The sequence below is a fragment of the Amblyomma americanum genome, unplaced genomic scaffold (genome assembly GCF_052857255.1).
Source record: "Amblyomma americanum isolate KBUSLIRL-KWMA unplaced genomic scaffold, ASM5285725v1 scaffold_12, whole genome shotgun sequence".
Lineage (NCBI taxonomy): Eukaryota > Metazoa > Arthropoda > Arachnida > Ixodida > Ixodidae > Amblyomma > Amblyomma americanum.
In genome coordinates, this window is record NW_027526484.1 from 1676921 (window position 1) to 1704550 (window position 27630).

The 27630-nt window shown below is 44.2% G+C and overlaps 1 protein-coding gene across 1 annotated transcript in view; it reads left to right on the top strand.

Moving 5' to 3' along the window:
- Positions 1-26398, top strand: part of LOC144111880 (uncharacterized) — a 116609-nt gene extending 90211 nt beyond the window's left edge. Inside the window, exons 19-27 of the mRNA XM_077644908.1 lie at positions 2344-2378; positions 4115-4191; positions 9744-9813; positions 10680-10826; positions 11845-13320; positions 14165-14311; positions 16290-16436; positions 20242-21717; positions 25875-26398. Coding sequence (XP_077501034.1) covers positions 2344-2378; positions 4115-4191; positions 9744-9813; positions 10680-10826; positions 11845-13320; positions 14165-14311; positions 16290-16436; positions 20242-21717; positions 25875-26398 — 4099 coding nt within the window. The remainder of the gene's footprint in view (positions 1-2343; positions 2379-4114; positions 4192-9743; positions 9814-10679; positions 10827-11844; positions 13321-14164; positions 14312-16289; positions 16437-20241; positions 21718-25874) is intronic.
- The last annotated feature ends 1232 nt before the right edge of the window (positions 26399-27630 follow it).

Consider the following 27630-nt stretch of genomic DNA (forward strand, 5'->3'; position numbering starts at 1 on the left):
TGAAGCTTCCTCAAAACCTGGGCCCGTTTGTGCTCGGTTGCTGACCCAAAAGACGTGGGTTCAATCCCGGCCACGGCTGTTGCATTTCTATGGAGGAGAGGTTTTAGAGACCCGTGTACTGTGCAATGTTAATGCACATTACAGAACCTCAAGTGATCGAAGTTTCTGGAGCTCTTCACTACGGTGTCCCCCCTCATAGCATGAGTCGCCTTGGGATGTTAAACCCCAATAAACCAATCCTAAACCATCTTCCGTTCAGTTCTTCTGTATAAAGATAGGTTGAGGTTATCTGTGCAGCTTCTTTTTACTTTCGAGCAATTAAGGCACCAATGGTAACCGTGCCAATGGCTTGGAGCAGGTGGCCAAGATTTCCTCAGCCAATTTTCACAAATTTACAAAGCACATGCCATATGACATATAACACATCAGCTCTCTCCTATCTAGAAGCACCTGAAAGCCAAAGATTGTATTGGCTAATAACATTGGCAGTGAAAGCTATGCAATGCACAGGTTCATGTGCAGTGGGCAGACTTAAAGCAGCACTGGCATTTGTGGCTGTTGCTTTGATTTTGTCAAAATCTGCTGTTGACCTCTGCATCGCTGCAGAGGAGGATGATACCACATTTCGGCACTAATTTTCACATGCCATAATGAAACATAACAGCAGTGGTGGTTTTTCTTTTCTGAAAGACATTAGAACCAACTGCGCTTAACAGTCAGTGCGTAATGTGTAAAAATGTATCGGAAAGTTTTTGGTGGAAATTAATGTGCCTTTGATTTGCAAAGTGCCACCCTGATCAACGCGAAGAATGCATACAGAGACAACTTGCGCTGTGCTCGAGAGAAAAGCTCCAAGAGGAAATTTTTTTTTCTTGCTACAAGCAGAATGAGACAAATATATGTGTGTGAGCTGGGAATGGATATGTCCCTCTTTAAAAGGAATTTACACTGTTTTGAAGATGCATTAAATAACACAAGCACACAGTGGCCATGTAAGTAAATATTCCCAAACTTGCATTGAAGGACGTTCTTTATTTCTTTTTTTTATTTATCTTTCAAACTGAATACAAAAAGCAATCACAAAAATTTGTTGAGCTAATAGCCGAAGCTAGTAGAGGCCGTTTACACTGTTATTTAAGCAACAGGATGCACGCAAAGAAGAGAGAGTTCCGAGCCATTTTAATTTCTAGTGGCACGGTATTCCATACTTTAGCCCCATTATACTCGATTAGGTGCTGTCAGTGGGTGTTTCAGGTTATAGGGTAGTTAAAATTTATATTGCTTGCATGCCTGGTATTCCTGTTAGGCAGCACAGAAATGTTTGAAGGAAGGCAATTGTTTCGTATAATAATATTTACAACCATCGCGGTTTTCATTTCATACAGCAAAGGAAACTGCAAAATCTGCAACCTATTGAACTAGGAAGTACTGGACTGATACCTGTTGGAGTATGTTATTATACACAGTGCTCTTTTCTGCAAAGAGAAAATTTGATCAATATAGGACCTGTATCTGGTAGCCCTCGATTCGCAGCAGTATATGTTAAATGGCAAGTTAGAGAAATTGTTTACTTAGAGAAAATTATATAATTTTTAGCACAGTTATGTCCAGAAACCCCCATGTGTTAAGTAGAATGTAACAAGCTGAAGCAAGCTTACAGCACAAAGTATCAGTGTGTTTCCACACAGCATGTCTAAAGAAATGCTGTGGGGAAATCCTTTTTACTGTGCATAATTAAGATTTTTTTTTTTTTTGCGCAGGTGCTGTTTGCTCTTTTGAACATTTTTTTTTCACCCAGTCTAGTTCAGTGCTGTGAAGTGTCACTGTGTGGCACTTAGGCGTTGTCATGTTTGTTTTTTGTTGTGTATAAGATGCTGTATGTAAAGTTCATATTTTTTTTGTCCAACTTATGCCGTTTGCAGCTTGTGCTACTGGAAGTAAAGTGTCCTAGAAACTTCTTATGTTATTTCTTTGTGTTTTGCATATAGTATATGGAAACCATTTCATAGGCACATTTTTGTTTTGCATATACTCTGTGAAAAATTATACTCCATGTCGTTTTTTGTTTGTGTATCGCTATGTGAAAACTATGCAACTGTAGTAGGTGTAGACATTCTTTCCTGTATTTCCTGGTGGCAGAAAGAATAGGGCAATTCTGCGGCACCCTTCTTTTGATATCCTTAAGTGTGCAAACATTGATTTACTGCCCTAACGAGCAAGTAAAATAAAATGATCAGTACAGTGGGAGATTCAGTGGTTGCTGCGGCAAAATGGCTGTCATTACTGTAACACCGTGAAGGAAGCGTGTTCTGTTTGTTTGCCAATCCTCTCTTCATTGTGCAGGTCTTACGAGGAGGAGCAGCAGCTGCCCGACGATGGTGGGTGGACACCTTGTGGGGGGTTGCTGACTGGCAGCAACTTTCTCTCTCTTTTCTCTGTACTTGTGATAGGATATTGAGCAGAAAAAAAAAAAAAAAGTGGCACTTGTCGTGCATGGGTGGTTGTATGCAAAGCATGTATACTTGTGGGATGCTACCAGGGATAACTGTAGCCTCAGCTTTTGTTGAGTCGTAGCCTGTTCAGTCAATGTTTTACTGAGCACCTGTGAGACAGCGCAAGGGATGCTGATGCCAGTGGCTGCACCCTCATCTTAAAGCATGTGGCACAAGAGTAGTGTAGCTTGCGCTTCATGAAAGTCTGTGTTGAGCATCATTTTGTTTATTTGTTTATTTGATTCCTTAAGGGTCCCATGTCAAGATAATTGCACGAGGGAGTGGGCGTATTGCAAGGCAAAAAAAATGGCTGTGGTTTAGCTCTGGTTAAACCTGGAGTGACGAGATAGCTACATCTGGCCGAGTGGAACTCGCTCAGTCGAATTGCAAAGTCAGCCTTTCGCCGCTCCGTTTCGCTGGGCGTTCCTTCTTCATCTTCGTCCCTGGACGTGATTCACTCTTTCCCCCCTCTCCACTCCCCCTCCACTCAGTTTCGCCAGAGCGCCGCGCCACCGGCAGCTGCTCCGCACCACGTGACTAACAACGTGGCGGCACCGCCACACTGAAGGCTCGAAATGCTAGCGTAATGTAGCTATTGCTACAAAGAAATTCAATGAAAATCACGATGAATTGTTATCGATGAGCTGCTTGAATGTTACTGGGTCGACGATGGTGGCAACTTCAGTGGCCATTCCATTCCAGTCTTATGCTGTGCGCAGGAAGAATGACTGCTGAAAAGTTGTAGTATATAGGCTTGCACAGCTCATTTCTAGTAACACAATGCATTCATCATGGCTGTGTGAAACAGCATGTTCAATTTAATTTCTGCTTTTGTTCGTTACGTCTGGACGGTACACAGCACAGCATGGCTCAGAGAGTGATGACTAACTCCAGTAATAAGGTGGTTGAAATGGCCTAATATAAGCTTTGAAATTTTTGTTCAGCGAGCAGGAAGCAGGTTGTAGGTAATGTTTGCGACATCACAGATGCACTTTTAAGTATAAGAATTGCCTAAACTGGAATGATAAAAATGGTAAACTTTAAAATTGAATAGTGCCAAGCTTGTCCAAAATGATCTAGGGCAGAGAGAAAAATCTACATGAAAGTTTAATTCTAATAAGTGATCATTGAAATGAGCCTGAAGAACACACCATGAGCTAGTTGGTTGTTCATCACTACGAAAACAGCACAAACTTCACGAAGGACTCAGAAAGGGAAGACGAGACAGACATTGAACTAACAACTTCGAGGTGTCAGAGTAATAAGCCTTCAGTTGTTAGTTCAGCGTCTGCATTCCGTCTTCCCTTTCTGCGTCCTTCATGAAGTTTGCGCTGTTTTCACTCTGATAATTGAAAAATTACTAGAGTTGCCCTTCTAATGTGCCTGCCTAAAGCATCCCTGCCTCACCGTTTTCTCTCTTAGTTTTGTCATTGAGTATAAATTCGGTGATCGGAAACATAATTGGCTTCTTCTATCGAAATGCTGTTGTCTGTGCAGGTATATAATCGTAATAAGGGCGAGCAGACGGTGCTGGTTTGGCCACGGCTGCCGAAATACTGATGTGCCACTTTTACTTGTCAGGGGTTGAGGCAATGGAACCAAACAGTGCATTGTTTGTGCAGTGTTGGAGGTGGAGCGAAAGGCACAGGCATCGTATAACAGCCGGAAGCGGTTTTGGCTCAAACAAGACAAAGCAGAGGTACGTTGTCAATGCTTTATTGATTGCATTATTTTTTTTTTGCGTCAGTTGTTAGGGAATTAAAGAAAATTTTAGTTTTATATTGGTGGTAGCATTGCTTTGTTTGTTGTCTTTGAGGAGGTGCCATTTTATCGAGCTTTTTATTTAAATGTTTATTGACTTAACTTACTCTCTCATCACTCACTGTCTCATTAATTTATTTATTAGTTATACCTACAACACTATACTGTAGTAAGGCATTATTGTAGTGGGGAGGGGCTTAGTTGTAAGAAATTGTACAAAGGGAGACCTTTCATTAACAAACTGTGACACTGTAAAAAACTGGCGTCCCACCGTGCAGCACAGCAGCTGAGATCCTTCTGACCCTGTTTTTGGTGCATGGTAGCCCGCAGCTGTTTTATGTGCCATAAAACCCAACACACCAACCACTAAGCATTACTCTAGGTGTTCCAGGGAAGGCAGTCAATAATCTTGAAGTATAGGTTTTTTTTTAAGTAAAGAGAATTAAGCTTTTTGCAACATGGTAATACCAGTGTTGGCAGACGTCAAAAAACGGGAATCATGTTAATTAGTAAAGGGATATTTAGCCAAATTCTAAAACAGTAGAACCCCACTATAGTGAACCCGGATATAGTAAAGTGAAACTGCGGTCCCATTTCGCCTCCCATAGACAAACTGTACATTTTTTTTTTCGGTTATAGTAAGGATTTTTTTTTTTAAATAAAACGGCTATAGAAAAGAGAGCCTGGCGTACCTCCCGCGGAATGATGACAACGTGGTACGCGCGAGGCCGATATTCGGAGGTAAATGCATACCAAAGACAATAAAACGGCGCTCTTTGAGATAGCTTCACCACCAAAATCGACAGCTGTGAGGAGAAGCCAACTTAATCTTGGGGCCGTGAGGCGAAGCGTGCGGCGCGCACGAAAAAAAAAAAAAGTAAGGCGGGCTATGAACGCAGAAAGAAGGAGGCGCGGGTCGCTCAAGACAAACTTCCTCAGAACATAAACAAAATCGAAAACGTGATAACATGAAATGAGATAACTGAAGATAAGTAATTAACACATAAAAAGACAGTAAGAGTAGTATATGGAACGTATTTGTGAGTTCCTTTCATAAACTAACACTGTGTTTAGTAAGTAGCCAGTGAATTTCCAGAGAGCATCCTCAGAGCCATACCATCACCAACAACTGATATAGTAAAGACCCTGATATAGTAAAGATTTTTTCTGGTCTGAGTCACTTTACTATAGAGGGGTTCTACTGTAGTTAACTTTTGAACTACTATAGTGATAGGCACCAGATTGCAATTAGAGATTTGCAGCCAGCCATTAGTAATAGCCATGTGAATTTTTAGAATTTCAAAAGCCTGATAACTCTCGCTGCTCCAGCACAACTAATATTGGCTACATCGTACCCAAATATGCGCGCTTTTGAAAAGCATGCAGGCAAAGCAACCCCTCCAGTGCTCGTAACTAGTCGAAATAGCCAAATCTTGTCGAGCCACAGCGCTGAGGGTAACCGCGTTCTCTAAATCATACTGATATGGCCGTTACTAATGGCCAGCTACAAATCTCTGATTGCAACCAGATGCCTGTCAGTAATATTTACAGTTAACTATTAGAATTTAGTTAATCACTTTACTAGTTCACGTGATTTACTTGTTTTTTGACGTTCACCAACACTGGTATTACCATGCTGCAAAAAGCTTCTCTTTACCTCAAACACCCTATTTTTAAAAAATTGCAATCGGCTTCCCAGGGACGCCTCATATATCAACAAATAATCGGGGAACATCGACAGCGGAGAGTAAGGGAAGAAATTAAAGGTATTGTTGCATGCCTCAATGAGCAGCAGAACACATCAGCGAATCTGATCATCACTAAGGAGCATCTGTGAACAATGCTCTCAGTTGTGCTTTTGATTTGAAGTGCAGCCATCACTTTGTTAGGGAGCTACTCCCAGTTGCTAACTGTGTTAGGAAAAAGAATTATTTAAAGCTATTATTATATGTGGTACTGGTACGGTCTAATTTTCTTGGTATGTATTGTCTCTCCTAGACGAAATTTGTTGCTGCTTCTTAACGAACAGTGTTCTACCTGTGCCAGTTTTATTTGTGTGTACCCTAATCAGAACCCACGTACATATGATGCGCATTTGTTTTAAACGGAATTCTTGAAAAAATGCACCGCCTCCGCACCCCAAGTACCACTGTGCTCGCACATAGTGGGTGTTTTAAGAAGTGCGAAACAATGGGGGTGCTCTGAGCAGGCTTCCAAGTTGGTTGATTTGTCTAAACCAGATTTCTGCTTCCTGCGGCCAAACAGCTCCCAAGTGTCTCGTGCTTTTCCATGAGATTATTTGTAATTTTGATTTAAAGGTGCATTCTGTCATGCAAGTATTTAACTAAATATGATCTATAAAACACTGTCGCATGTTTATGTATGCCTGGAGGCCCATAGCAGAAAGCGTGGAGAACTCGTTAGGGAAGAACTGTCTGCCAGATTTTGTGTGTACATTCAAGGCACCGCCAAGGCTTGAGATATGCATGTGGATTAACCCTGCCAGGCTGAACTTTTGCTCGAGTATGATGAGAACGTACGTGTTGTGAAATTTTGATCAGGTTTTTTTTCTGTGCATAGCGAACATTTTCTAACCTAGACCTCCTTATATTCAGGGCCCTTCGTTTTGGGTTCTTTTTCTTTTCGATGTGGGGGGTGTAGAAAACCGACCATATTTTTCTAGCTCAAATTTGGGTGAAAATTGGGTTACTCAGAAAAAAAATTTTACGTAGTTTGGGCTTTTTTGGTACACAAGACAGTATAATGGCAATGATTTGTTTTTCTGCTAGACACGAAATTTTCTTGTTTTGCTCAATATTTCATAAACAAAATGGAAATTGCAGATTCCAGTAAAAAGTTATTTACTAGTTAAGATTTTTTTATACCCTGTTACAAATATTCCATCGCATACTCTATCAGTCTCCCATGAGAGACTCCCGCGTCTGAGCAATACCACATCCTGCCATTATTTGTATTATGTGAAAACATTAAACATCATAGCGACGATTTTAAATGCGGAAGGTGTTGGGTCAGGGTGTTGTCAGCGTGGATGGTGCTTCCTAAGCGAAATTGATATACAACGTCTTGTCGGCACCCATGTTCTGGCCTCTCGTTTCTACATCGTCCTTTTCGAACTTGTCCTCAGATTCGTCCACCTCATAAGAACAAGAATTAAAAGAGGTTCAGGGTCCTTGATTGACCAAAGACACCCCTCTGCAATAAGCTTTAGATATCCACAAATTTTCCTGTGGTGTCTTGAGCTTTGTGAGCTGAAGACCAATATGGTCTAGAAGGCCGGCCCACTTTCAGGGAAAAATCGGGTTTGACCTGATTCTTAAGAAAGAAGTTCGGTGTGCAAAAACCAGGTAAAAGTGTGTTTTACATGAAAAACGAAGGGCTTTACTTACATTGCATAGCCTCTGCCAGCAAAATTATAATTTCCTGTGACAAAGCGTACTGCTTCCTTTTTTGCGCTTGTTCCATTTTATCTGTGAGGTTTCTTTTGTGTTGATCCCAAGTTATACATTCATATTCTAAGGCAGACATAATGTTAGTCAGGTATGTTTACTTTCAAGGATGACTGAGTGTGCTTAAAAATCACTTTGGTAAAAAACAATAAGCTTTTTGCTGTAATTTAGTATGATTAGGCCAGTGAAGCACTTCAGTAAATGTAACTTCAATATATTTAACAGTTTCTGTAGTTCAAACCACATTATTTGTTTTACACGAGCTAAGGGAGGGCTTTTTTCATCCTTTCTTTTTGTAAACTGCACATAACATTTTTCAGTACTGAAAGTCATCTGCCATAGATTGCACCAGAGAGAGACTTTTTTGACTTTAGACTGCAAAATAGACACATCGTCAAGGAATTTGATTGGACAGTATACAGCACAGTCATTAGCGTATGGCCTGATGATGGTGGATGGAAGGTCTGCTGCTCAGTCATTTATTGACACTATTAGGCCTCAAAGTTTATTTACTAGACCAAGGTCATATACCGTCGCGCACTCCCCCATGCCGGTGTCCTTCGCATTCCGCAGTTCACGCACGTGTATGTCTCCACCGCGGCAGTCCTCCCCGCTCATACCAAGCACCACGCATGTCCAGTTCCTGCGCCCTTCCCCCAGGCCACCGCGTTGCCGTCCCCATCAGCTTGTTCCACAGTGCTCCACTTTGACACCTGCTCGCGGCACTGACACTGGCCCTCACAACACAAGGAATAAAAGTGCACTTTATAGATCTGATGTTACACTGTTCAGAACAACGTACTGTTTATGCAAGGGTAAACAATTGCTTATCCTCTCGAGATTATTATGAAAATGAAAGCTAACTAGGTGTGGCAATTTTTTTGCAAAAGAAGATTGTGCATATACTTGTTGATCAGTTTTTAAACTGGTTGCAAATATGTCTGGTGCAAATTAGTTTGCTATCTTGGGAGGTATGCTTCTAATAAAACATATCTAGGCACTATATGCTACGTATTGCTCAACCGAAGCAACGAGTCCGAGTTATCACAGCATTTGTTCTCTGAGCTCCTGAAATCTTTGTGCAGAAAACCGCACCGGGGTGATGACTAATACACAAGGGTGCACAAATGTGGCTTCTCATTTTAGTGATCAGTCTGGTGTGATTTTGTGTACGATGAACTACCAACTAGTCCCTGTTATTGCTCACCTGATCTTGATGCATCTATGCCCAGGGCTATAGCTTTTAGCGTAGTGCGGGTTCCCATCCGAGTTCATTTAGTTGTGTTGTGCATGATAAACCGGAGGGAAAACCGTGCTGACCAGGAGAAAAATGATATTTTCCTAGAAGTGCTTTACCTAGGTTAGAGTACAGGAAGTGTTCGAGCATATCTTACAGCAAGTGAAGGTTAAAAATACTGTACAATCACTTTCTTTAAATACTTGCATCACTTTGGATGCCAGTGATGGATGCCCAGGCGAAGACAAGACCTCTTGTCGAAACATTGGCAAGCAATCTGAGACTTTCCTTTCCCTTGTTCACTTTGTGATTATTCCAGTCTTAGGGCAGTTTTTGCATTTTGTTGTGTATTAGATAACTAAAAGAGGAGCAGCCTGTCTTGAACAATGCCTCGAAATGTAATCAGAAATTTTTTTCAGCTCCATGACCGAATGAGGATTAGCGCAGCTAGCTGACTGCAGCCATGAGTAAAGCATTTTGTATAATTTTCTTGGAAGCAATATGAGGCAGTCTGTAACTGTTGGCAGACGATGTGCTTAGGAGGTGACACCAGGGCCCTCTTGTGTGTGTTCGTCGCCGTCTTGCATGAAGGAGGCCAGTTCAACAATTTGAAGAGCTTTGGTTATGGTCGGGGAGAACCTGGCACAGAGTGTTCTTGGCCTTCTTTCTGCCTCTGCGGAGGAATCCGAAAGCTTGCAGCAGATTTGCTTGCATGCATTGGTTCTAAAAGAGGTGTATTGAATGTGTTCTTCATGTGTTCATCGTGTGGTTTCTGCATGTGTGCAGAACTGCTCCAGAGCGTTGATATATGGGCGGACATGGAACCAGGCAGCCTCGGAGGCTCCAAGAGACCAAGGTGCGTTCGCATTTGTACGTCAACACCATAGCAAGCAAGAACGAGGCAGCTGTATTTCAGGGGTGGGGGACAAAACAGGAAGTTATCAGCTTAAGCTCCTTTATTGTGTACATGTATAGCTGAGAATAGGTAAGATTAAGGTTGTATTAGAACGCATACAAAAAACTAAAGATCCTAACAGTCTTTGAAACCAAGGAAAGCATAGGGAAACATTACTGTTGTGATTTATTCTTTATTGTCGCTGGAACAGTGGAAAAGTAATTGGGTGATCATTTCAGACAGAAGAAGATGTAACGAAGTATAAGAAAAGAGCTGAACCTGCTAATGAAGTTGTAGGGTCGCACAAACAACATATAGGTCGTTGGTTTGGCTCTCACTGGTGGCATGTCTTCTAGATTGGTAAATTATCTCTTGTCTCAAATGAATGCTTAGTAACTACTCTACTTGACAAGAGACAATAAAAGATAAATAATAGTAAGGTATTTTTCTGCTTTCGTTTGTTCTGGAGGCTGCGCCTTCCAGTAAATGAAGTTAGTTAGCTGTTGTCTCGCAGCCATCAATGCACCATATGTAACGGTTAAAACCCTTGTGTATCATGGGTAAACAAAAACACTGAAAGGTGCTACAGAACTGATGTGGCAAGTAACCTAGAGCATGACACTTAGCTCCTACTAGACCAGTGTCATGCTAATGATAGCGATTTTCTTATATGCAGCTCAACACTATAGTGCAGGGATAATTGCAGCAGTTGTGGCAAAACATCGTTACACCAAGCTTAGCTCAGCATATTGCAATGACTGGATGGTGGGCAATGCAGCTGCCCATACTGGGTACTGCTTCAGATGTCGTGTCAATGCCTTATACAGGTGGACAAAGGCTGAAGAGACGGTGTGCACGTCTCCCCTCCAAGCACAGTCCAGCAAAGATTTTGCGGCTGGATCAGGCTACTGGAACTGAGACGTCAGAAGGCAGTATGACTGCACCACAAGGGCACAAGCACCCAACAGCCCATGGTGAGATGCTTGCTTGGCCTGTTATATTGTCTCACCACTGAAATCATGTTCTTCCTCATGCTGCTACCAAAAATGTGCTGCTCATGCGTGCTGCTAACCCTGAGTGCACTTATATTCACGCCAAAATGGGGGCAAAGCTGCGTATGCATACCATATGCTCCTCTTTGCATGGGTCGCAATGTAGTTTGATGTTGTTTATAGGTTCTACATACCTGGCGCCTCCAACTTTGCTCAGACTGTGGGACATAGGTAACAGACGTGTTGTCACTCAGTATGGGTTTTCCTGTTTGTTCCGCAAGCACGCTGCAGGAGAGAGGACGTGCAGATTGTACGCTGGATTCGTGTGAATGCTCGACGTCCAGACCGACTGACAGATGCTTGGTCACGTGTCGCAATAACCGCGCTGACGCGCGCGGGCCATACGCGATTCGGTCCGCTTGTCTGAACCCACCTTAAGGGCCATCGGGGTATCTTGTCTTCACATTACATGCCTTGCCCAAGCCCATTTCTTCCTCTTGATTTTGACTAGGATGTCATTAACCTGCGTTTGTTCCCTCACCCAATCTGCCCACTTCCAGCTTAACGTTACACCTATCGTTCTTCTTCAGTTTGGTGTGCTGTCCTCAACTTAAACTAAACCGTTCTCGCTAGCCTCCACGCTTCTCCCCATAGGTTTTTGCCTCGATTTTCACGAGAACCAAAAAAGGGAAAAAATTCCAGCAAAATCCAACCACACTATTCAAGCCAAGAAAGGCTGTACCATGGGAAATTTATTTTGATATCATCGAACAAGAACAAAGCTTCTTCCCAGGCCAAGTAGTATGAGAGGATTTTTTTTATTTTTTGTTCTACGATTATCTGTGTCTGAAATGAACGAGGTAGAATGGTGAATTTTTTTCATACATATGTTGGTTGGTCACTAATTTTCGTCTGTGTTCACTTTCACTCACGTTTTCCCCCTACATTTCGTTGTGTTTAGTATGGGAGAATGCACTTTGCTTTGTTAATTTACTTGCAGGTGACGGTGCCTCTGATGAGAGAAGCATGCTGATCAACATGAGAGCAGAAATGGGGGATCGCCGGTCGCTCACTTCCTTGCCTCCATCTCCTCCACATGGTGGGGAGGAAAGCAAAGTTGACCAATTTGAGGTCACCTTACCAGACCTGCCCTCCATATCCCTATGGCTGCCCTGGTCACTGCAGTCAGTGGCCTCTCCACCAGAGCCAGAGACCTCTTCACCAGAGCCAGTGCCGGAGTCTACTCCTCCTCCAGGACCATCCCAACCCACACGTCTGTTGGAGGCTTGTGTGCAGGTATCTCGGGAGGAGCAGCTGGAGCCTGCTACTCTGGAGGAACCTGTGGTGCCTTTGGCTTCCTTCGAACTGCCACAGGATGCGGCTGAGGGGCAGGAGCATGGCAAAGAGCAAATGGCATTTGCATCCATCTCTGTACCAGAGCCAGGGCTAGTGCTGGAAGTAACTTCAGAACCACCCCAACCCAAAAGACTGTCAGAGGCTCACATGCAGGAATCTCTGGATGAGCAGCAGGATCTTGCAATGAGAGATGTTAAGGAACTTGTGGCACTTTCAGTTTCTTCCAAACTGCCACACGAGACTGCAGGGATGCTGGAGCACGTCAACGACACAATGGCGCTTGCATCTGTCTCTGCACCAGACCTAAGGCCTGTGCCAGAGCTGACTCCTACTTCAGAACCACCCCAACCCACACAGCCGTCGGGGGCTAGTGTGCAGGAATATCTGGAGGAGCAGCTGGAGCCTTTTACTTCCTCCAAACTGGAGCAGCAGAATCTTGCAATGGAAGCTGCGAGAGAACTAATGGTGACTTCAGGATCCTTTGAGCTGCCCCAGGAAACAGCAATGCAGCTGGAGCATGCTGAAGAGGCAATGGCGCCTGTAGCTATATCTGCACTGAACCCAGGCCTTTTGCCGGAGGTGTCACCTCTTTCAGAAGCATCTGAATCCAGACATGTATTGGTAGCTAGCACGCAGGCATCTCTGTCAGAAGAGCTGAAGTCTGCTGCTGTCTCCAAGATGGAGTTGCAGGCCCCTGTAATGGAAGCTGTGGAGGAACTTACGATGACTTCAGCTTCCTCCAAACTACCACAGGATATTGCAGGGATGTTGGAGCACGTTGCAGGACCGATGGCGCTTGGGGCTATCTCTGTGCAGGAGACAGGACTGGACGTGCCTGCTCGGTCAGAACCACCACAGACAGCTTGGCCACCAGACCTTTTTATGCTAAGTCAGGTGGCAGAATCTGCCGCTCGCTGTGAACTGAAGCAGCAAAATCTTGGTCAGGAGGGGCCAGTGACGGCTCTGCCGGCTTCCCCCGAGCTTGCTCCGGCCTCTGTCCTCGAGTCCGTGGCACTTGCAGCTTCATCTGAGCCAGTGCAGCCAACCACAACGGCGCTGCTGCCTCAACTGGCCGAGTCTGGCCTGTCACCGCATCCAGAGGCTGTATTTGAATCAGAGCGTAAGTATTTCTGATTTCTTGTGCAGGTTGCAGAACCATGCGTACATTGTGAATGACCTGATGCATGGCTTCACTTTGCAGCTCGTACTGTAAAATTTGGGTGAGAACACTGGATGGCAGGGACACAGTGCAGGCTTTCAATGTGTGTTGGAACAATATGGCTGCATTATATCAAGCTGTCAAAGGACTGTTATCATGCCATCACAAGTAACTAGGTGACAGCATGAACTTTTATTCATGGGCAGTAACTGCGAAGCATCGCAATCTGATGCTTGTTGCTTGGATGAAGGTGACATGTTTCGTAATTGGGCTAAACGGCAGTCACAGCCTGCTACCATCATGATTAAAAATAATTTGATTTGGTCTCTTTAATTTTTAAGTGTGTGTGCGCGCGTGCGTGCGAGAGAAAGAGAGAGCATGACACTTAGCTCCTACTAGACCAATGTCATGCGAATCATAGCAATATGCAGCTCAACACCATAGTGCAGGGATAATTGCGGCAGTTGTGGAAAAACATCGTTACGCCGACCTTAGCTCAGCATATTGCAATGACTAGATGGTGGACAGCTACCCATACTGGGTTAAAACAGATCCTTGGGCGAGTTGGTAACTCATTATAACCAGAACAGCGCTCACTAAGACACGGACACGAAGGGAGACACGACACACACGAGCGCTGACTTTCAACTGGTGTTTATTGTTTGGAACGAGGCATGTATACAGTTCCAACAACACAAGGAAACCAAACCATCCATTCATAGATTCATAGTTAATTCATGCTGCTGCTTCAGATGGTACTGCTTCAGAGGTACTGCTTCAGATGTCGTGTCAATGCCTTATACAGGCAGACCATGGGTGAAGAGACGGATTAGACGTCCCCTCTCCGAGCACAGTCCAGCAACGATTTCGTGGCCGGATCAGACTACTGGAACTGAGACGCCAGAAGGCAGCATGACTGCAACACAAGGGCACAAGCACCCAACAGCCCATGGTGAGTTGCTTGCTTGACCTGTTATATTGTCTCACCACTGAAATCACGTTCTTCCTCGTGCTACTACCAACAATGTGCTGCTCATGCTTGCTGCTAACCCTGAGTGCACTTATATTCACGCCAAAATTGGGGCAAAGCTGCGTATGCCTATCATATGCTGCTCCTGTTTGCGTAGGTCGCAATATGGTTTGATGTTGTTTATAGGTTCTACATACCTGGCGCCTCCAACTTTGCCCAGACTTTAGGACATAGGTGACAGACGTTTTGTCACCCAGTATGGGTTTTCCTGTTTGTTCTGCTAGGATGCTGAAAAGCCTCTCGAAGTGTTGCCGAGGTGGCCGTTTCATCATAAAACCTTTTTAACAATGGCAAATCCGAGGGAGCACCTTTTTTTTTTGTCGTACTACAAGTGGTGACTGCAGTCAGCAATTATTACCAGTCCGAACTGAAGGGGATCAGTGCCGCCAGATTCTGCAGTAACTAAGAGCAGCTGGTGAAGGCGAGACACCAGTGGCGGTAAATAACCACAGCTGCTACCTTCAGAGCGGGAATGGTCTACTCTTGCAATACGTTCTTGCAGTTGACCGCAGACAGGGGCAGTCCTTCCTTGCATACATTTACGACACGTGTCATGACACAATGTATATGAGAAGCTTAGACATGTATCTATGTGGCTGCTGGTTGGAATGCTTTTGCCATAGCGTATATCCCATAACCGGTCTGGAGTGCCATACAGTTAGGGCCTTGGTATTGAGGTGGTCACTTGAAGCAAGGCATCTTGCAGCTTGTTTCAAAGACTTGCATTCTTTCATATGTGTGTATATGTAGCACAGCCCATTGGCAACTACAAGAGGTCTAAGGAAATGGAAGATGGAAGTTTAGAGCTGTCCGAAAAAACGTAAATCACAGTCACAGCATATGCCTTCAGGCAGCACTTTTTTCTGTCATTTTTTTTTTTCCAGGCAAAACTAGCCAGTACCTCACTTGAACATTACATGTTTATGATAAAGCAAGTCATTTTGCTTAATCCTAACAAAGTCACGTCCCTTTGTCATTTACGTAGGTGGCCCCAGTCTCCGTGTCTGTATGTTTCCATTTATAGCCCTGTTGATATAAGCATTTTTTTTCACAAAGTTCGAAGAATAACTCATATGCGAGGGAGAAACATAGTAGCTGATCGACATTGGAACATAGTGCTAAAATTTAAGATAATCAAAAACAGCCTACATAAGCATTAAACTGAATTCTGTAGAGCCTTGATCCCTTGACTGTCACGACAGCTAGATGGCATACGGTGACCAGGGACCATACTCTGTAACAATCCACTTCTCAACTTTATTATTTTTTTCTTCTACAGTTAGTATACCGCTGCAACTTAATTGTGACAGCATCATTGACAGGTTAACAAACCATGTGATTCACGGGCTCCAGTATGGATGGCAGGGCTGGCCAATCCATGGAGACAAAGGAATGAATAGAGAAAAGAGTTCTTGCAAAACGCGAGAAACATGGATTAAGGTGATATGTTTCGTAATTGGGCTAAACGGCAGTAAGTCTGCTGCCATCATGATTAAGAAATAATTTGATTTGGCCTCTTTTTAATGTGTGTGTGCATGTGTGTGCATGCGTGAGAGAGGGAGAGCATGACACTTAGCTCTTACTAGACCAATGTCATGCTAATGATAGCGATTTTTTGATATGCAGCTCAATACCATAGTGCAGGGATAATTGCGTGTGTTTGTGCATGCGTGTGTGTGTGGAAGAGCATGACACTTAGCTCCTACTATTCAAATGTCATGCGAATGATAGCGATTTTCTTATATGCAGCGCAACACCATAGTGCAGGGATAATTACGGCAGTTGTGGCAAAACATCGTTACACCGAGCTTAGCTGAGCATATTGCAATGACTTGATGGTGAGCAATGCAGCTGTCCATACTGGGTACTGCTTCAAATGTCGTGTCAATGCCTTATACAGGGAGACCATGGCTGAAGAGACGGATTAGACATCTCCCCTCCGAGCACAGTCCGGCAACAATTTCGCGGCTGGACCAGGCTACTGGAACTGAGACGCCAGAAGGCAGCATGACTGCAACACAAGGGCACAAGCACCCAACAGCCCATGGTGAGATGCTTGCTTGGCCTCTTATGTTTTCTCACCACTGGAATCACGTTCTTCCTCGTGCTACTACCAAAAATGTGCTGCTCATGAGTGCTGCTAACCCTGAGTGCACTTATATTCACGCCAAAATTGGGGCAGAGCTGCTTATGCCTACTGTATGCTCCTGTTTGCGTAGGTCGCAATATGGCTTCATGCGAATGGAGGGAAGTTTAGAGCTGTCCGAAAAAGCGTAAATCACAGTCACGGCGTATGCCTTCAGGCAGAACTTTTTTCTGTCCTTTTTTTTTCCAGGCAAAACTACCCAGTGCCTCACTTGAACATTACATGTTTATGATAAAGCAAGTCATTTTACTTAATCCTAATAAAGTCACGTCCCTTTGTCATTTGCGTAGATGGCCCCAGTCTCCGTGTCTGTATGTTTCCACTTATAGCCCTGTTGATATAAGCATTTATTTTCACAAAGTTCGAAGAATAACTCATATGCCAGAGAGAAACATAGGAGCTTATTGACATTGGAACATAGTGTTAAAATTTAAAAATTTAAGATAATCAAGAACAGCCTACATAAGCATTCAACTGAATTCTGTAGAGCCTTGATTCCTTGACTGTCACGACAGCTAGATGGCATACAGTGACCAGGGACCATACTTTGTAACAATCCACTTCTCAACTTTATTATTTTTTTCTTCTACAGTTGGTATACCGCTGCAACTTAATTGTGACAGCATCATTGACAGGTTAACAAACCATGTGATTCACGGGCTCCAGTATGGATGGCAGAGCTGGCCAATCCATGGAGACAAAGGAATGAATAGGGAAAAAAGTTGTTGCCAAACATGAGAAACATCTAGGTTAGTCTTAGCGTACAAGATGTAGCCATAGTGCTTCCTCTGCAGCCTTCTGTCTGGGGGTTCTGGTGACATCCACCCATGAGAATTCCTTAGACAAAGCACCACGATTCCTTGTCTTCTTGTCTTTTGCTTATGAGTAGCTCCTTGCCTAGGCAGCAGGGAACTGAATGTTAGATCGAGATAAACAGCAATTAGGTACTTCAGATGGGTTAATTAGCTACTAGTCCTTGACTGTCTGCAGGTTGTGAGTTAGTGCTAAATCTTTTGGTGCTGTACATTAATGGTCTCCATACTTAAAAAGAAATGCCGTGTCGAAGCATTATCTCAACCTAGTGTTATTCTAGGTGTCGATAGGATTTGATCAAAGAATACCCCTGTCTAGTGTTGTTCTTTGTTTAGCTCAATGGTCGCTGAAGACACTGTTGTAAAGCAGCCTTGCTTGCTTTTTTTTTTCTCTTTGAAGGAAAGGTCTCTCTTTCCGCTTGAAGCAAGGTGCAAAAAACGAGAAAGGAAAGACCTGAGGTGTTTAGTGAATGATGCAACCATTGCTCGTGTAGGAATGGAAGGGCTACTTCCCAGTAGAAAAGAAAACAGTTGGAACCAATTGGATTATCAGCTGGTTCCAATTGGACCAATTGAGTTTACAGATGTTTCCAATTTGAATGGTGTGCAAAGTGGATAGTCCAAATGGAGTATCCGATTATACCAATTCAGTTTCCAAATGGTTAGATTTGGATCAATTGAGTTTCCAACTGGTGAGCCCAATTGGTCTATACAACTGCACCCAATGTATCCATGTGAATATTTGCATATCTGACAAACAAGGCATAACTAACATGGTTTTTATATTAATAGCTATCAACAGCTTATCCTGCTAAATTGTATTCATTATCTGCACTACCTCTGCCTAAGCTGTATGCACCACTTGCACCACCACTGTGGTCGAAATTAAATAACTGTGCTCAGTGGGCAAGCATCACTGGCCCCAGCCTGAGAGCTTCATTAATGGGGTATATAAGTTGGAATGCAAGTGTGTTCTTTGCATGTACATAACGAGCTAATTTATATGCTATTAGTGTCTGAATGTGTAGTGTTTCTTGTGTGTGATTTACGCTTGTCTTTTGGCCTTGATTTCCATAAATTCTTATGGTTTTTAATTCCGTAGTAAAAATTTGTTGATTGGCACCAGTCCAAGCAACTCAGTTTTCCTTTTGGACATTAATATGTTAAGTTGTAGAAATATTTCTCACATCGTATATTTTTCACAACTTAATTGTGATGTTTATGTTGTGAATATTTTCTGGATGCAAAAACTGCCCAAGGCCTAATCGGTCCAATTCATTGGTCCAGTTGATCCAGTGGAGTCCAATTGGCCAGGTGGCTAAAAACACAACTGAAACCAATTGGTTCCAATTGTAATTAGTTACAATTGCAAAATCCACTTGGAACCAATTGGAAAGTCGAATTGGTTCCATTTGAAATTTCTAATCTTTTTTTTTTACTTGGCCATCAAGCAAGAATGTAAGTTGGTCGTATTGGTGATGCATGGTGCCTTGTTTCTGCAAAGGCACTGATGTTTTGTGGAGTTTGACTTCAGAAAGCATGGACGTCTATACGGTCTTGCTAGTGTTAGGTACAGCATTCCTCACAGTAATCATTTTTTTTGACAAATTAAGAGAATATTACAGGCTTTATAGCCCTGGTATCATCATCATCATCATCATTTATTAACCCTTAAGGGTCCCGTCAGGGACATTACATAAGGGGGGGGTGGTACAGGGGTGTTCAGCCGTCATACATGAATATAAATAGAATGAATATAAATATAGAAGGAATATAAAAATACAGAAAAATATAGAAAATATATAGAAAAATATAGAAAGTAGAACAAGACGAAAAAAGACAGAAGTAACAAATTCAAATAATCACGTCATGACAGAGTGTAGCAGAAATATAAACAAAAACAAATTGTAACTTTGGAAGTAGCACAGGATGGTCAGTTAGCAGGGCTTGGAAGCTGGCATAGGGTGCAGGAAAAAATTATTTGTCGTTGAGATGGTCGATTAGGAGCTGTCTGAATCTGGAAGGATTAGTCTCAATGACAATGTGTTCACTTCTTGGGGTGCCGTTTTTTTTATTCCCTTCCGCAATAGACATAAGGTTTCATTCTATATTCTTGTGTTGGTATTTTATTTTCATCATCCTCATCAGCTCGACTACACCCACTGCAGGACAAAGGCCACTCTCATATCTTTCCAATTAAATCTGTCCTGTGCCAGATGCCACCACCCTATCCCCGCAAACTTCTTAATCACATCCGCCCACCTAACTTTCTGCCACCTTCTGCTACATTTCCCTACCCGTGGAATCCATTCTGTTACCCTTAAGGGCTATCGATTGTCTTGTCTTCACATTACATGCCCTGTCCAAGCCCATTTCTTCCTCTTGATTTCGACTAGGATGTCATTAACCCGTGTTTGATCCCTGACCCACTCTGCCCTCTTCTTCTCTCTTAACGTTACACCTCTCATTTCTCTTTAGTTTGGTGTGCTGTCCTCAACTTAAGCTAAACCCTTTTCACTAGCCTCCACGCTTCTGCCCCATAGGTTTTTGCCTCGATTTTCACAAGAACCAAAAAAGGGAAGAAATTCCAGCAAATTCCCACCACACTATTCAGCCAAGAAAGGCTGTACCACAGGAAATTGATTTTGATGTCGTCGAACAAGAACAAAGCTTCTTCCTAGGCCAAGTAGTATGATAGGATTTTTGTTTTTATTTTGTTTTGGTCTACGATTATCTGTGTCTGAAATGAACGAGGTAGAATGGTGAATTTTTTTCATACATATGTTGGTTGGTCACTAATTTTCGTCTGTGTTCATTTTCACTCACGTTTTCCTCCTACATTTGGTTGTGTTTAGTATGGGAGAACGCACTTTGCTTTGTTAATTTACTTGCAGGTGATGGTGCCTCTGATGAGAGAAGCATGCTGGTCAACATGATAGCAGAAATGGGGGATCCCCGGTCGCTCACTCCCTTGCCTCCATCTCCTCCACATGGTGGGGAGGAAAGCAAGGTTGACCAATTTGAGGTCACCTTGCCAAAGCTGCCCTCCAAATCCCCATGGCTGGCCTGGTCGCCGCTGTCAGTGGCCTCTCCACCAGAGCCAGAGACCTCTCCACCAGAGCCAGTGCCAGAGTCTACTCCTCCTCCAGAACCATCCCAACCCACACGACTGTTGGAGGCTTGTGTGCGGGTATCTCGGGAGGAGCAGCTGGAGCCTGCTACTCTGGAGGAACCTGTGGTGCCTTTGGCTTCCTTCGAACTGCCACAGGATGCGGCTGAGGGGCAGGAGCATGGCAAAGAGCAAACGGCATTTGCACCCATCTCTACACCAGAGCCAGGGCTGGTGCTGGAAGTGACTTCAGAACCACCCCAACCCATGCGACTGTCAGAGGCTCACATGCAGGAATCTCTGGATGAGCAGCAGGATCTTGCAATGAGAGATGTTAAGGAACTTGTGGCACTTTCAGTTTCTTCCAAACTGCCACACGAGACTGCAGGGACGCTGGAGCCCGTCAACGACACAATGGCGCTTGCATCTGTCGCTGCACCAGACCTAAGGCCTGTGCCAGAGGCGACTCCTACTTCAGAACCACCCCAACCCGCACAGCCGTCGTGGGATAGTGTGCAGGAATATCTGGAGGAGCAGCTGGAGCCTTTTACTTCCTCCAAACTGGAGCAGCGGAATCTTGCAATGGAAGCTGCGAGAGAACTGATGGTGACTTCAGGATCCTTTGAGCTGCCCCAGGAAACAGCAATGCAGCTGGAGCATGCTGAAGAGGCAATGGCGCCTGTAGCTATATCTGCACTGAAGCCAGGCCTTTTGCCGGAGGTGTCACCTCTTTCAGAAGCATCTGAATCCAGACATGTATTGGTAGCTAGCATGCAGGCATCTCTCTCACAAGAGCTGAAGTCTGCTGCTGTCTCCAAGATGGAGTTGCAGGCCCCTGTAATGGAAGCTGTGGAGGAACTTACGATGACTTCAGCTTCCTCCAAACTACCACAGGATATTGCAGGGATGTTGGAGCACGTTGCAGGACCGATGGCGCTTGGGGCTATCTCTGTGCAGGAGACAGGACTGGACGTGCCTGCTCGGTCAGAACCACCACAGACAGCTTGGCCACCAGACCTTTTTATGCTAAGTCAGGTGGCAGAATCTGCCGCTCGCTGTGAACTGAAGCAGCAAAATCTTGGTCAGGAGGGGCCAGTGACGGCTCTGTTGGCTTCCCCCGAGCTTGCTCCGGCCCCTGTGCATGAGTCCGTGACACTTGCAGCTTCATCTGAGCCAGTGCAGCCAACCACAACGGCGCTGCTGCCTCAACTGGCCGAGTTTGGCCTGTCACCGCATCCAGAGGCTGTATTTGAATCAGAGCGTAAGTATTTTTGATTTCTTGTGCAGGTTGCAGAACCATGCGTACATTGTGAATGACCTGATGCATGGCTTCACTTTGCAGCTCGTACTGTAAAATTTGGGTGAGAACACTGGATGGCAAGGACACAGTGCAGGCTTTCAATGTGTGTTGGAACAATATGGCTGCATTATATCAAGCTGTCAAAGGATTGTTATGATGCCATCACAAGTAACTAGGTGACAGCATGGACTTTTATTCATGGGCAGTAACTGCGAAGCATCGCAATCTGAGGCTTGTTGCTTGGATGAAGGTGATATGTTTCGTAATTGGGCTAAACGGCAGTAACAGCCTGCTGCCATCATGATTAAGAAATAATTTGATTTGGTCTCTTTTTAATTTGTGTGTGTGCGTGTGCATGCGTGTGTGTGTGTGTGTGTGTGAGAGAGAGGATGAATTTGAGAATGCATCCGAGTGCAGCATAATGTAATCTTAAAAAGTTCAGAGCATAATTAATGCCCCATTTTCAGTGTCTAGTGCAGTCCACCAGTGTCACACCACTAATGTTCATATCACTGCAGTACTACGTAAAGAAGCCACTGCTTTGCTTGAGGTTGGACGTGATTTACAAAAAATTGCAAATTGGAAGGTTTTACTTCCTGAAGCCCATGATGTGCATCGTAGCGGAAGGCTCCAAAGTAACTGAAACCACTATCGCACAGCACATGGGCGCCTTTTGTGTTTTGCCTCCATCGAAACGCGGCCGCCGTTCCTGATACTAAGCCCAGATCCTTCAGCTCAGTATCCAAGTGCCCTAACCACTGAGCCACCACGGCAGATGGACGCTTTGTAGTCACTTCGAAAGACTGTATTTGCAGATAACCTCCATGTTGACTTCCAGCTTGGTCAGTTCCACCATGGTCCCCACTTTGTTGCAGTCACTGGCTTATGCTTAAGGATTCTCTTGCAGTTATTTTCTTTTGCAGCAATATCTGTGTTTGGGAGGTTAAGTGGCTTTTAGACGCAACAATGTTAGTGCTTCAGAATGGCTATCTTCATACTGATCTGTGAGAATACAGCTAAGTTGGCTAAGGAACATGTACTTTCTGCAGTCATATGATCCATGCCTGTGTGCCTAGGATTTGTCGCTACATTCTTGCTGGAAAAAAGTCACTGGTGTGCCTGAGGTCTATAGTATTTGCTAGCCCAGACTCGGTGGTCTCCTCAGGAGACAATATTGTTTGCGGGCGACCTCCACATTGACCTTCGCCTTTGCCGTTTCCACCATGATCCCCACTCTGTTGATTGTCATCACCAGCTTAGCTTAGGGGCTTTTTTGATGCTGACAGAGAAAGTTGCCTGGCAAAAGAATCCAGGTATTGTCTGCTGCTTCATGTTTTCTTTGCAAAACAGTTTACTAACAGTTATGCCCACATCTAGCTGAATCATAAAATATAAGCATCTGTGGACTGTGCATAAGCCTGGAAAGGTGCAGTGGCAGCTGTAGGGTCTAGAGCATGGGCATAATTCTCCAGTTCTTTGACACTGCCCATATTGTGGATTCGTATTGTCTCTACTTGAATTGCAACAACTGCCTGCTGCAAAAGTTGGCTGCGCCTGTCAGTGTCTGTTTGAACTGTGGTCTTGCTGCTGTGGTCTGCTTCTGTGTTAGAACCTCAGCCATTCACACACTGCTGGCGCAGGAGCAACTTCAAAGTATCCAGGCTTTTTGATCTCCAGAGTGAAATCGGGGTGTAATGGTCATTTCCCTTTTAACTCTAGTTATTTTTCTCTTTAAGAAAAGGTGGCTATGGAAAAGCCTACCCATGGAGGGCCAGACTCCTCGAAGCAGGCATTAAAAATCAGCTGGAAAGTACCCTTCATGAAGAGGAAGGATTCGTGATAAAAATTCAGATTTCATGCTCGTACTGTTCCACTCAATTGAACGCCACGTAGTAGTAGTGCACAGGTCTGCAAGTAGTTTTATGTTGTGTCGCAATATACATTGTTTTCTGTCCTGAGCATATGCAGTTATTACGTGCAAATTTTCAACCATGTTCAAACCTTTATTCTTTGTGGACTCATGCTTACTCAACCACTGCCACTCAAGAATTATTCTGTTTGACGTAAGTGGCAGTGCAGATGAGAAGGGAAAATTGGAGGGGAAACTTAAGCTCCACCTGAAGAGTTTGACGTGATAGCGTTAATGGTTTAGTGCCACCGTATATGTGGAATTGATCATTGTCGACCATAAGGGCTCCTCCTACCGCTCCTTGCCCTGCAATGGCAGGTGCTGCCAGCAGTGGGGCGTGTGAGACCCAGGTTGATCTTCTGGCCGTGGCAGTCACATTTCAGTGAAGATGAAATGCTGGAGGCCCCGTGTGCTGTGCGATGTCAATGCACGTGAAAGGACCCCATGTGGTGTAAATTACCAGAGTCCTCCACTGCGGCATCACTCATAGCCTGAGTCGCTTTGGGATGTTAAACCCCATCAAACGAAATCAAATTTAAATTCCACCTGCCATGGTGGGCAGTTTGCTCACAATCCGGCAGACAGGTTTTGATGACATCACAAAAGCCATGTGACCGAGGTGCCCCACCTGCCTCCTAGGTTGCTTCTCTGGGGATTTTTCGTGTATTTTTCGCTCACGGATAATGACGCCAATGCCGATGACGATGCCAGCTTTTCTGCATGTGTGTCCTGTGCCTCACCACGACCAGGCTTTTGCATTTTCAGATCAGAGGTAGGATGTCACAGAGCATGAGGTGCGCATGAGGCGAGAATTGTTCAGTAAGAAGTCTCCTTTTAGGACCAGCAGAGTGTCAATTTTTTCCGCAGTTATTTATTGCCTTTAAACAGTATAACGTTACGCTAAGCACAGACAATTTTTTTTTTATCCTGCTTGTCAAGAGGTTTTTCTCTTTTGCCGGGGTAGGACAGGAACATACTTCAGCTAAGAGTAGTGTTCTTGGAAAGTGTGAGCCATTAGCACAGACAGTGTAAACAAAACTGGAGGTGAATGCAGGGTGTCTCTCTTTTTTTTTGGATATAGCGAATAGGCGAAGCAAAGTCAGTGTTAATTATGAAAATGCCTCATTTCTTGGCCACTTCTATCTCTCAATGGTGAAATCTTTTACAGGATAGGTTTGCAAGTAGTATTGATTTGTTAATTGTCCTTCTAGCTTCTCTATGGTTTTTTGTGTACTTGCACCACTGACTGATTTGTTCCTCTGTGTGTGCATGTGCATTTGGAAATCGGTAGGGAGATATTTCTGCCGACAGTGCTGCTGGCGGCATTCAAGGTGTGGGTGGGTAGCTTCACCTTGCATCACTGAGGAACGTATGAGGCAAGGTGTCTGCAGGCTGCTTCTGTAGCTTATACCTAACCTCTTACCTAAGAGTGGAGAGGCCATTTGATTGAGTGCGTTTTTAGAAAAGAAATTGCTGTCGATCTGCTCCTGCTGGGTCCGTCTGCGGCGAAATGCATTTAAAGACTGCCAACCAACGTGACACTCATCGATGCACTTGATACTTTGGTTGGTTTCAGTGTCAGAATCGTCGCCATTGCACTTATGCATTGTCCAGGTGAAACAATTAACAAGCTCACAAGTAAAGCGTGGTGCTAAAGCCTGCAAATGAAGGGGAAATGTTGAAGAATGCTATGCCTTTGCCAAATTTGTTTTTACCTCCTTTTCTTGAGCTAACCCTTACCTAGTTTTCTCCGCCACCGCTACCTTTTGCCATTGGAGGAAATGAAATAGGATAGCTGCACCTCAATGGGGGCGTGAAATTGCAAGAAAAAAAGGAAGTCTCTGCTCAATACATGGAGCCTGATATGGAGTTGGACCCTCTTTGTCTCGTGCTCATGTTTACCAGCATGTATAATTAGCCCATCAATGTCATCCAAATATCCGTAGTAGTTTGCAAATTGCGTTATTAGTTAGTGATTGATTAAATTTAACTTTGCAGAGATATCAGTTGTGTCTTCCTAGGTGTATGCTTTCCATTCTTTATGAGGGCGCGTTTGAAGTGGGGCACTCTTTGAATACTTTTTGTTTGAAACCTTGGGGAGGAGCTATTGAATGCCTATTTGCAAAAAAAAAGTCAATTTAAGGTTTTCTGCTCTCGGTGGGGATTTTGGAAATAACCCAGGTGACACATTTCCTGTTCCTGATTGCAGCGCACCCAGCAGCAGCTGCGTCACCAGCCGAGCAGCGCGACCTTGGAGCCGAGCTCCCTGTGGTTTGCCCCATGACAGTGCGGACTTCCGCGGCTGCAACGTTGACGGCCTCCGGCACAGGGCAGCTGCGAGAGGGGACACAGCCAGCTGAGGCAGCGCACTTACCTAGCAGGGCAAGGCCATCAAGGGAGGAGAGTTCGTCGGAGGAGGCGGAGCAAAGTGCCACAACTGGACAAGAGTGCCCACTGCAGCCACAGCAAATGGGGTCGGTGCTGGCGGCGCTGATGGCAATAGTAGAAAAATTGGGGCAGATTTCGGACAACATGCAGCTGTTTAGAAACGAGCTCGGGCTGTGGTTTAGGCCAGAATTGCATCACCCTACGGAGCTGAGGGACAGGAGATGTGCCTCATGTGGCCAGGAGCAGTCATCAGGAGTGGCACCACTTCTGGTCAGGGGGCAGGAAGTACCGGGCCAGGAACAGGTGGGTGAAGTCAGAAACACACCTTCGTCATTTGCGTTTTGACAGTTCATATTGAATCAAGTCAGGTTGCGATGAAGCTGGCCATTAGGCTCCCATTGGCATGTACTTGCTGACTGTTGGCTGTCCATATTTGCTGCTGTATACTTGTTCTGCACTGTCAGTTTTTATTTTCTTTGGCTACAATTGATGTGTGTGGGCGGTTCACGGGAAGTTGCTGTTAGAAAAAAAATTAGTGAATTCACAATTCTGAAATCTTCAGGGAAAGTGTTTTTTTTTTCGTGCTGATTTCTGTGATGTCTTTTCATTTTGTGCAAAACAGGCACTTGAGCACTTACGTAATATTTTATGTAAGCTTTTCGCCGAGAGTTTTTAGGAATTTTTCAGCACAGAACTTGCTAAAAGACATGTCATTGGTTTACCGGAATAAAATAAGGGTAAAATTACTTGCCGCCTATCATAGAAGTTGAGTTATATTGTTCTGAAGTTGCCACTTCATGGCTGGAAGAAAAATTTTTATTTGTTTTTGCAGTGGCGACTTCAAAATCGTGTAACCAGTTCTATGATAGATAGGACGATAATTTTACTTTTATTGCATTCTTCAATGTCAAGAGAAACCAATGGGATGCATTTTGGTAAGTTCCCTGCAGCAGAATTCCTTCAAAGCTCTCGGCAAAAAACTTACATAACGTATTACATAAGTGCACAACTACTTGCTCTACACAAAATTAAATGACATATATTTGGAATAGGGAGGCTAAACCACATGTTCCCTGAAAGTTTCATAGTTGTGACTGAGGTATTAAAATTTTTTTTATGACCAGCTTCACCCCTAAGGTGAGACGCGGGTCTTGAAATGATCAAAAAGTGCAAAAATTTCGATTTTGCAAAAATGGCATATTTGGGATCAATACACACTAAAGTTCCTGTCTAAAAAGCTTGAAGGTCTAAGTTCAAGATCCAACTACTAAGATATTGCTACGCTACTAACTACTCTAGTGGTGCCATACAGCGGCTAAACTGCATTTCCTGGCAGTTGGCAAGCCTTGAGCCATCTCGGGGCTAGATGCTTCGTCTTCTTCATCTCTCATGCTGCCTGCTGCCTTGCGCATTCCAACGTCTTGCGCGTCTAATTAAAGCAAGTAAACCAGCCCTGCTTACGCCAACCGTTTCTCAGTGACATATTTGGTGGAGGTGCTGGGTGATGGCCCATGTACGCTGACCTCGAGGACACCTTTGACGTCAGCTCTCAACGCGTGGCTACAACACCAGTCCAC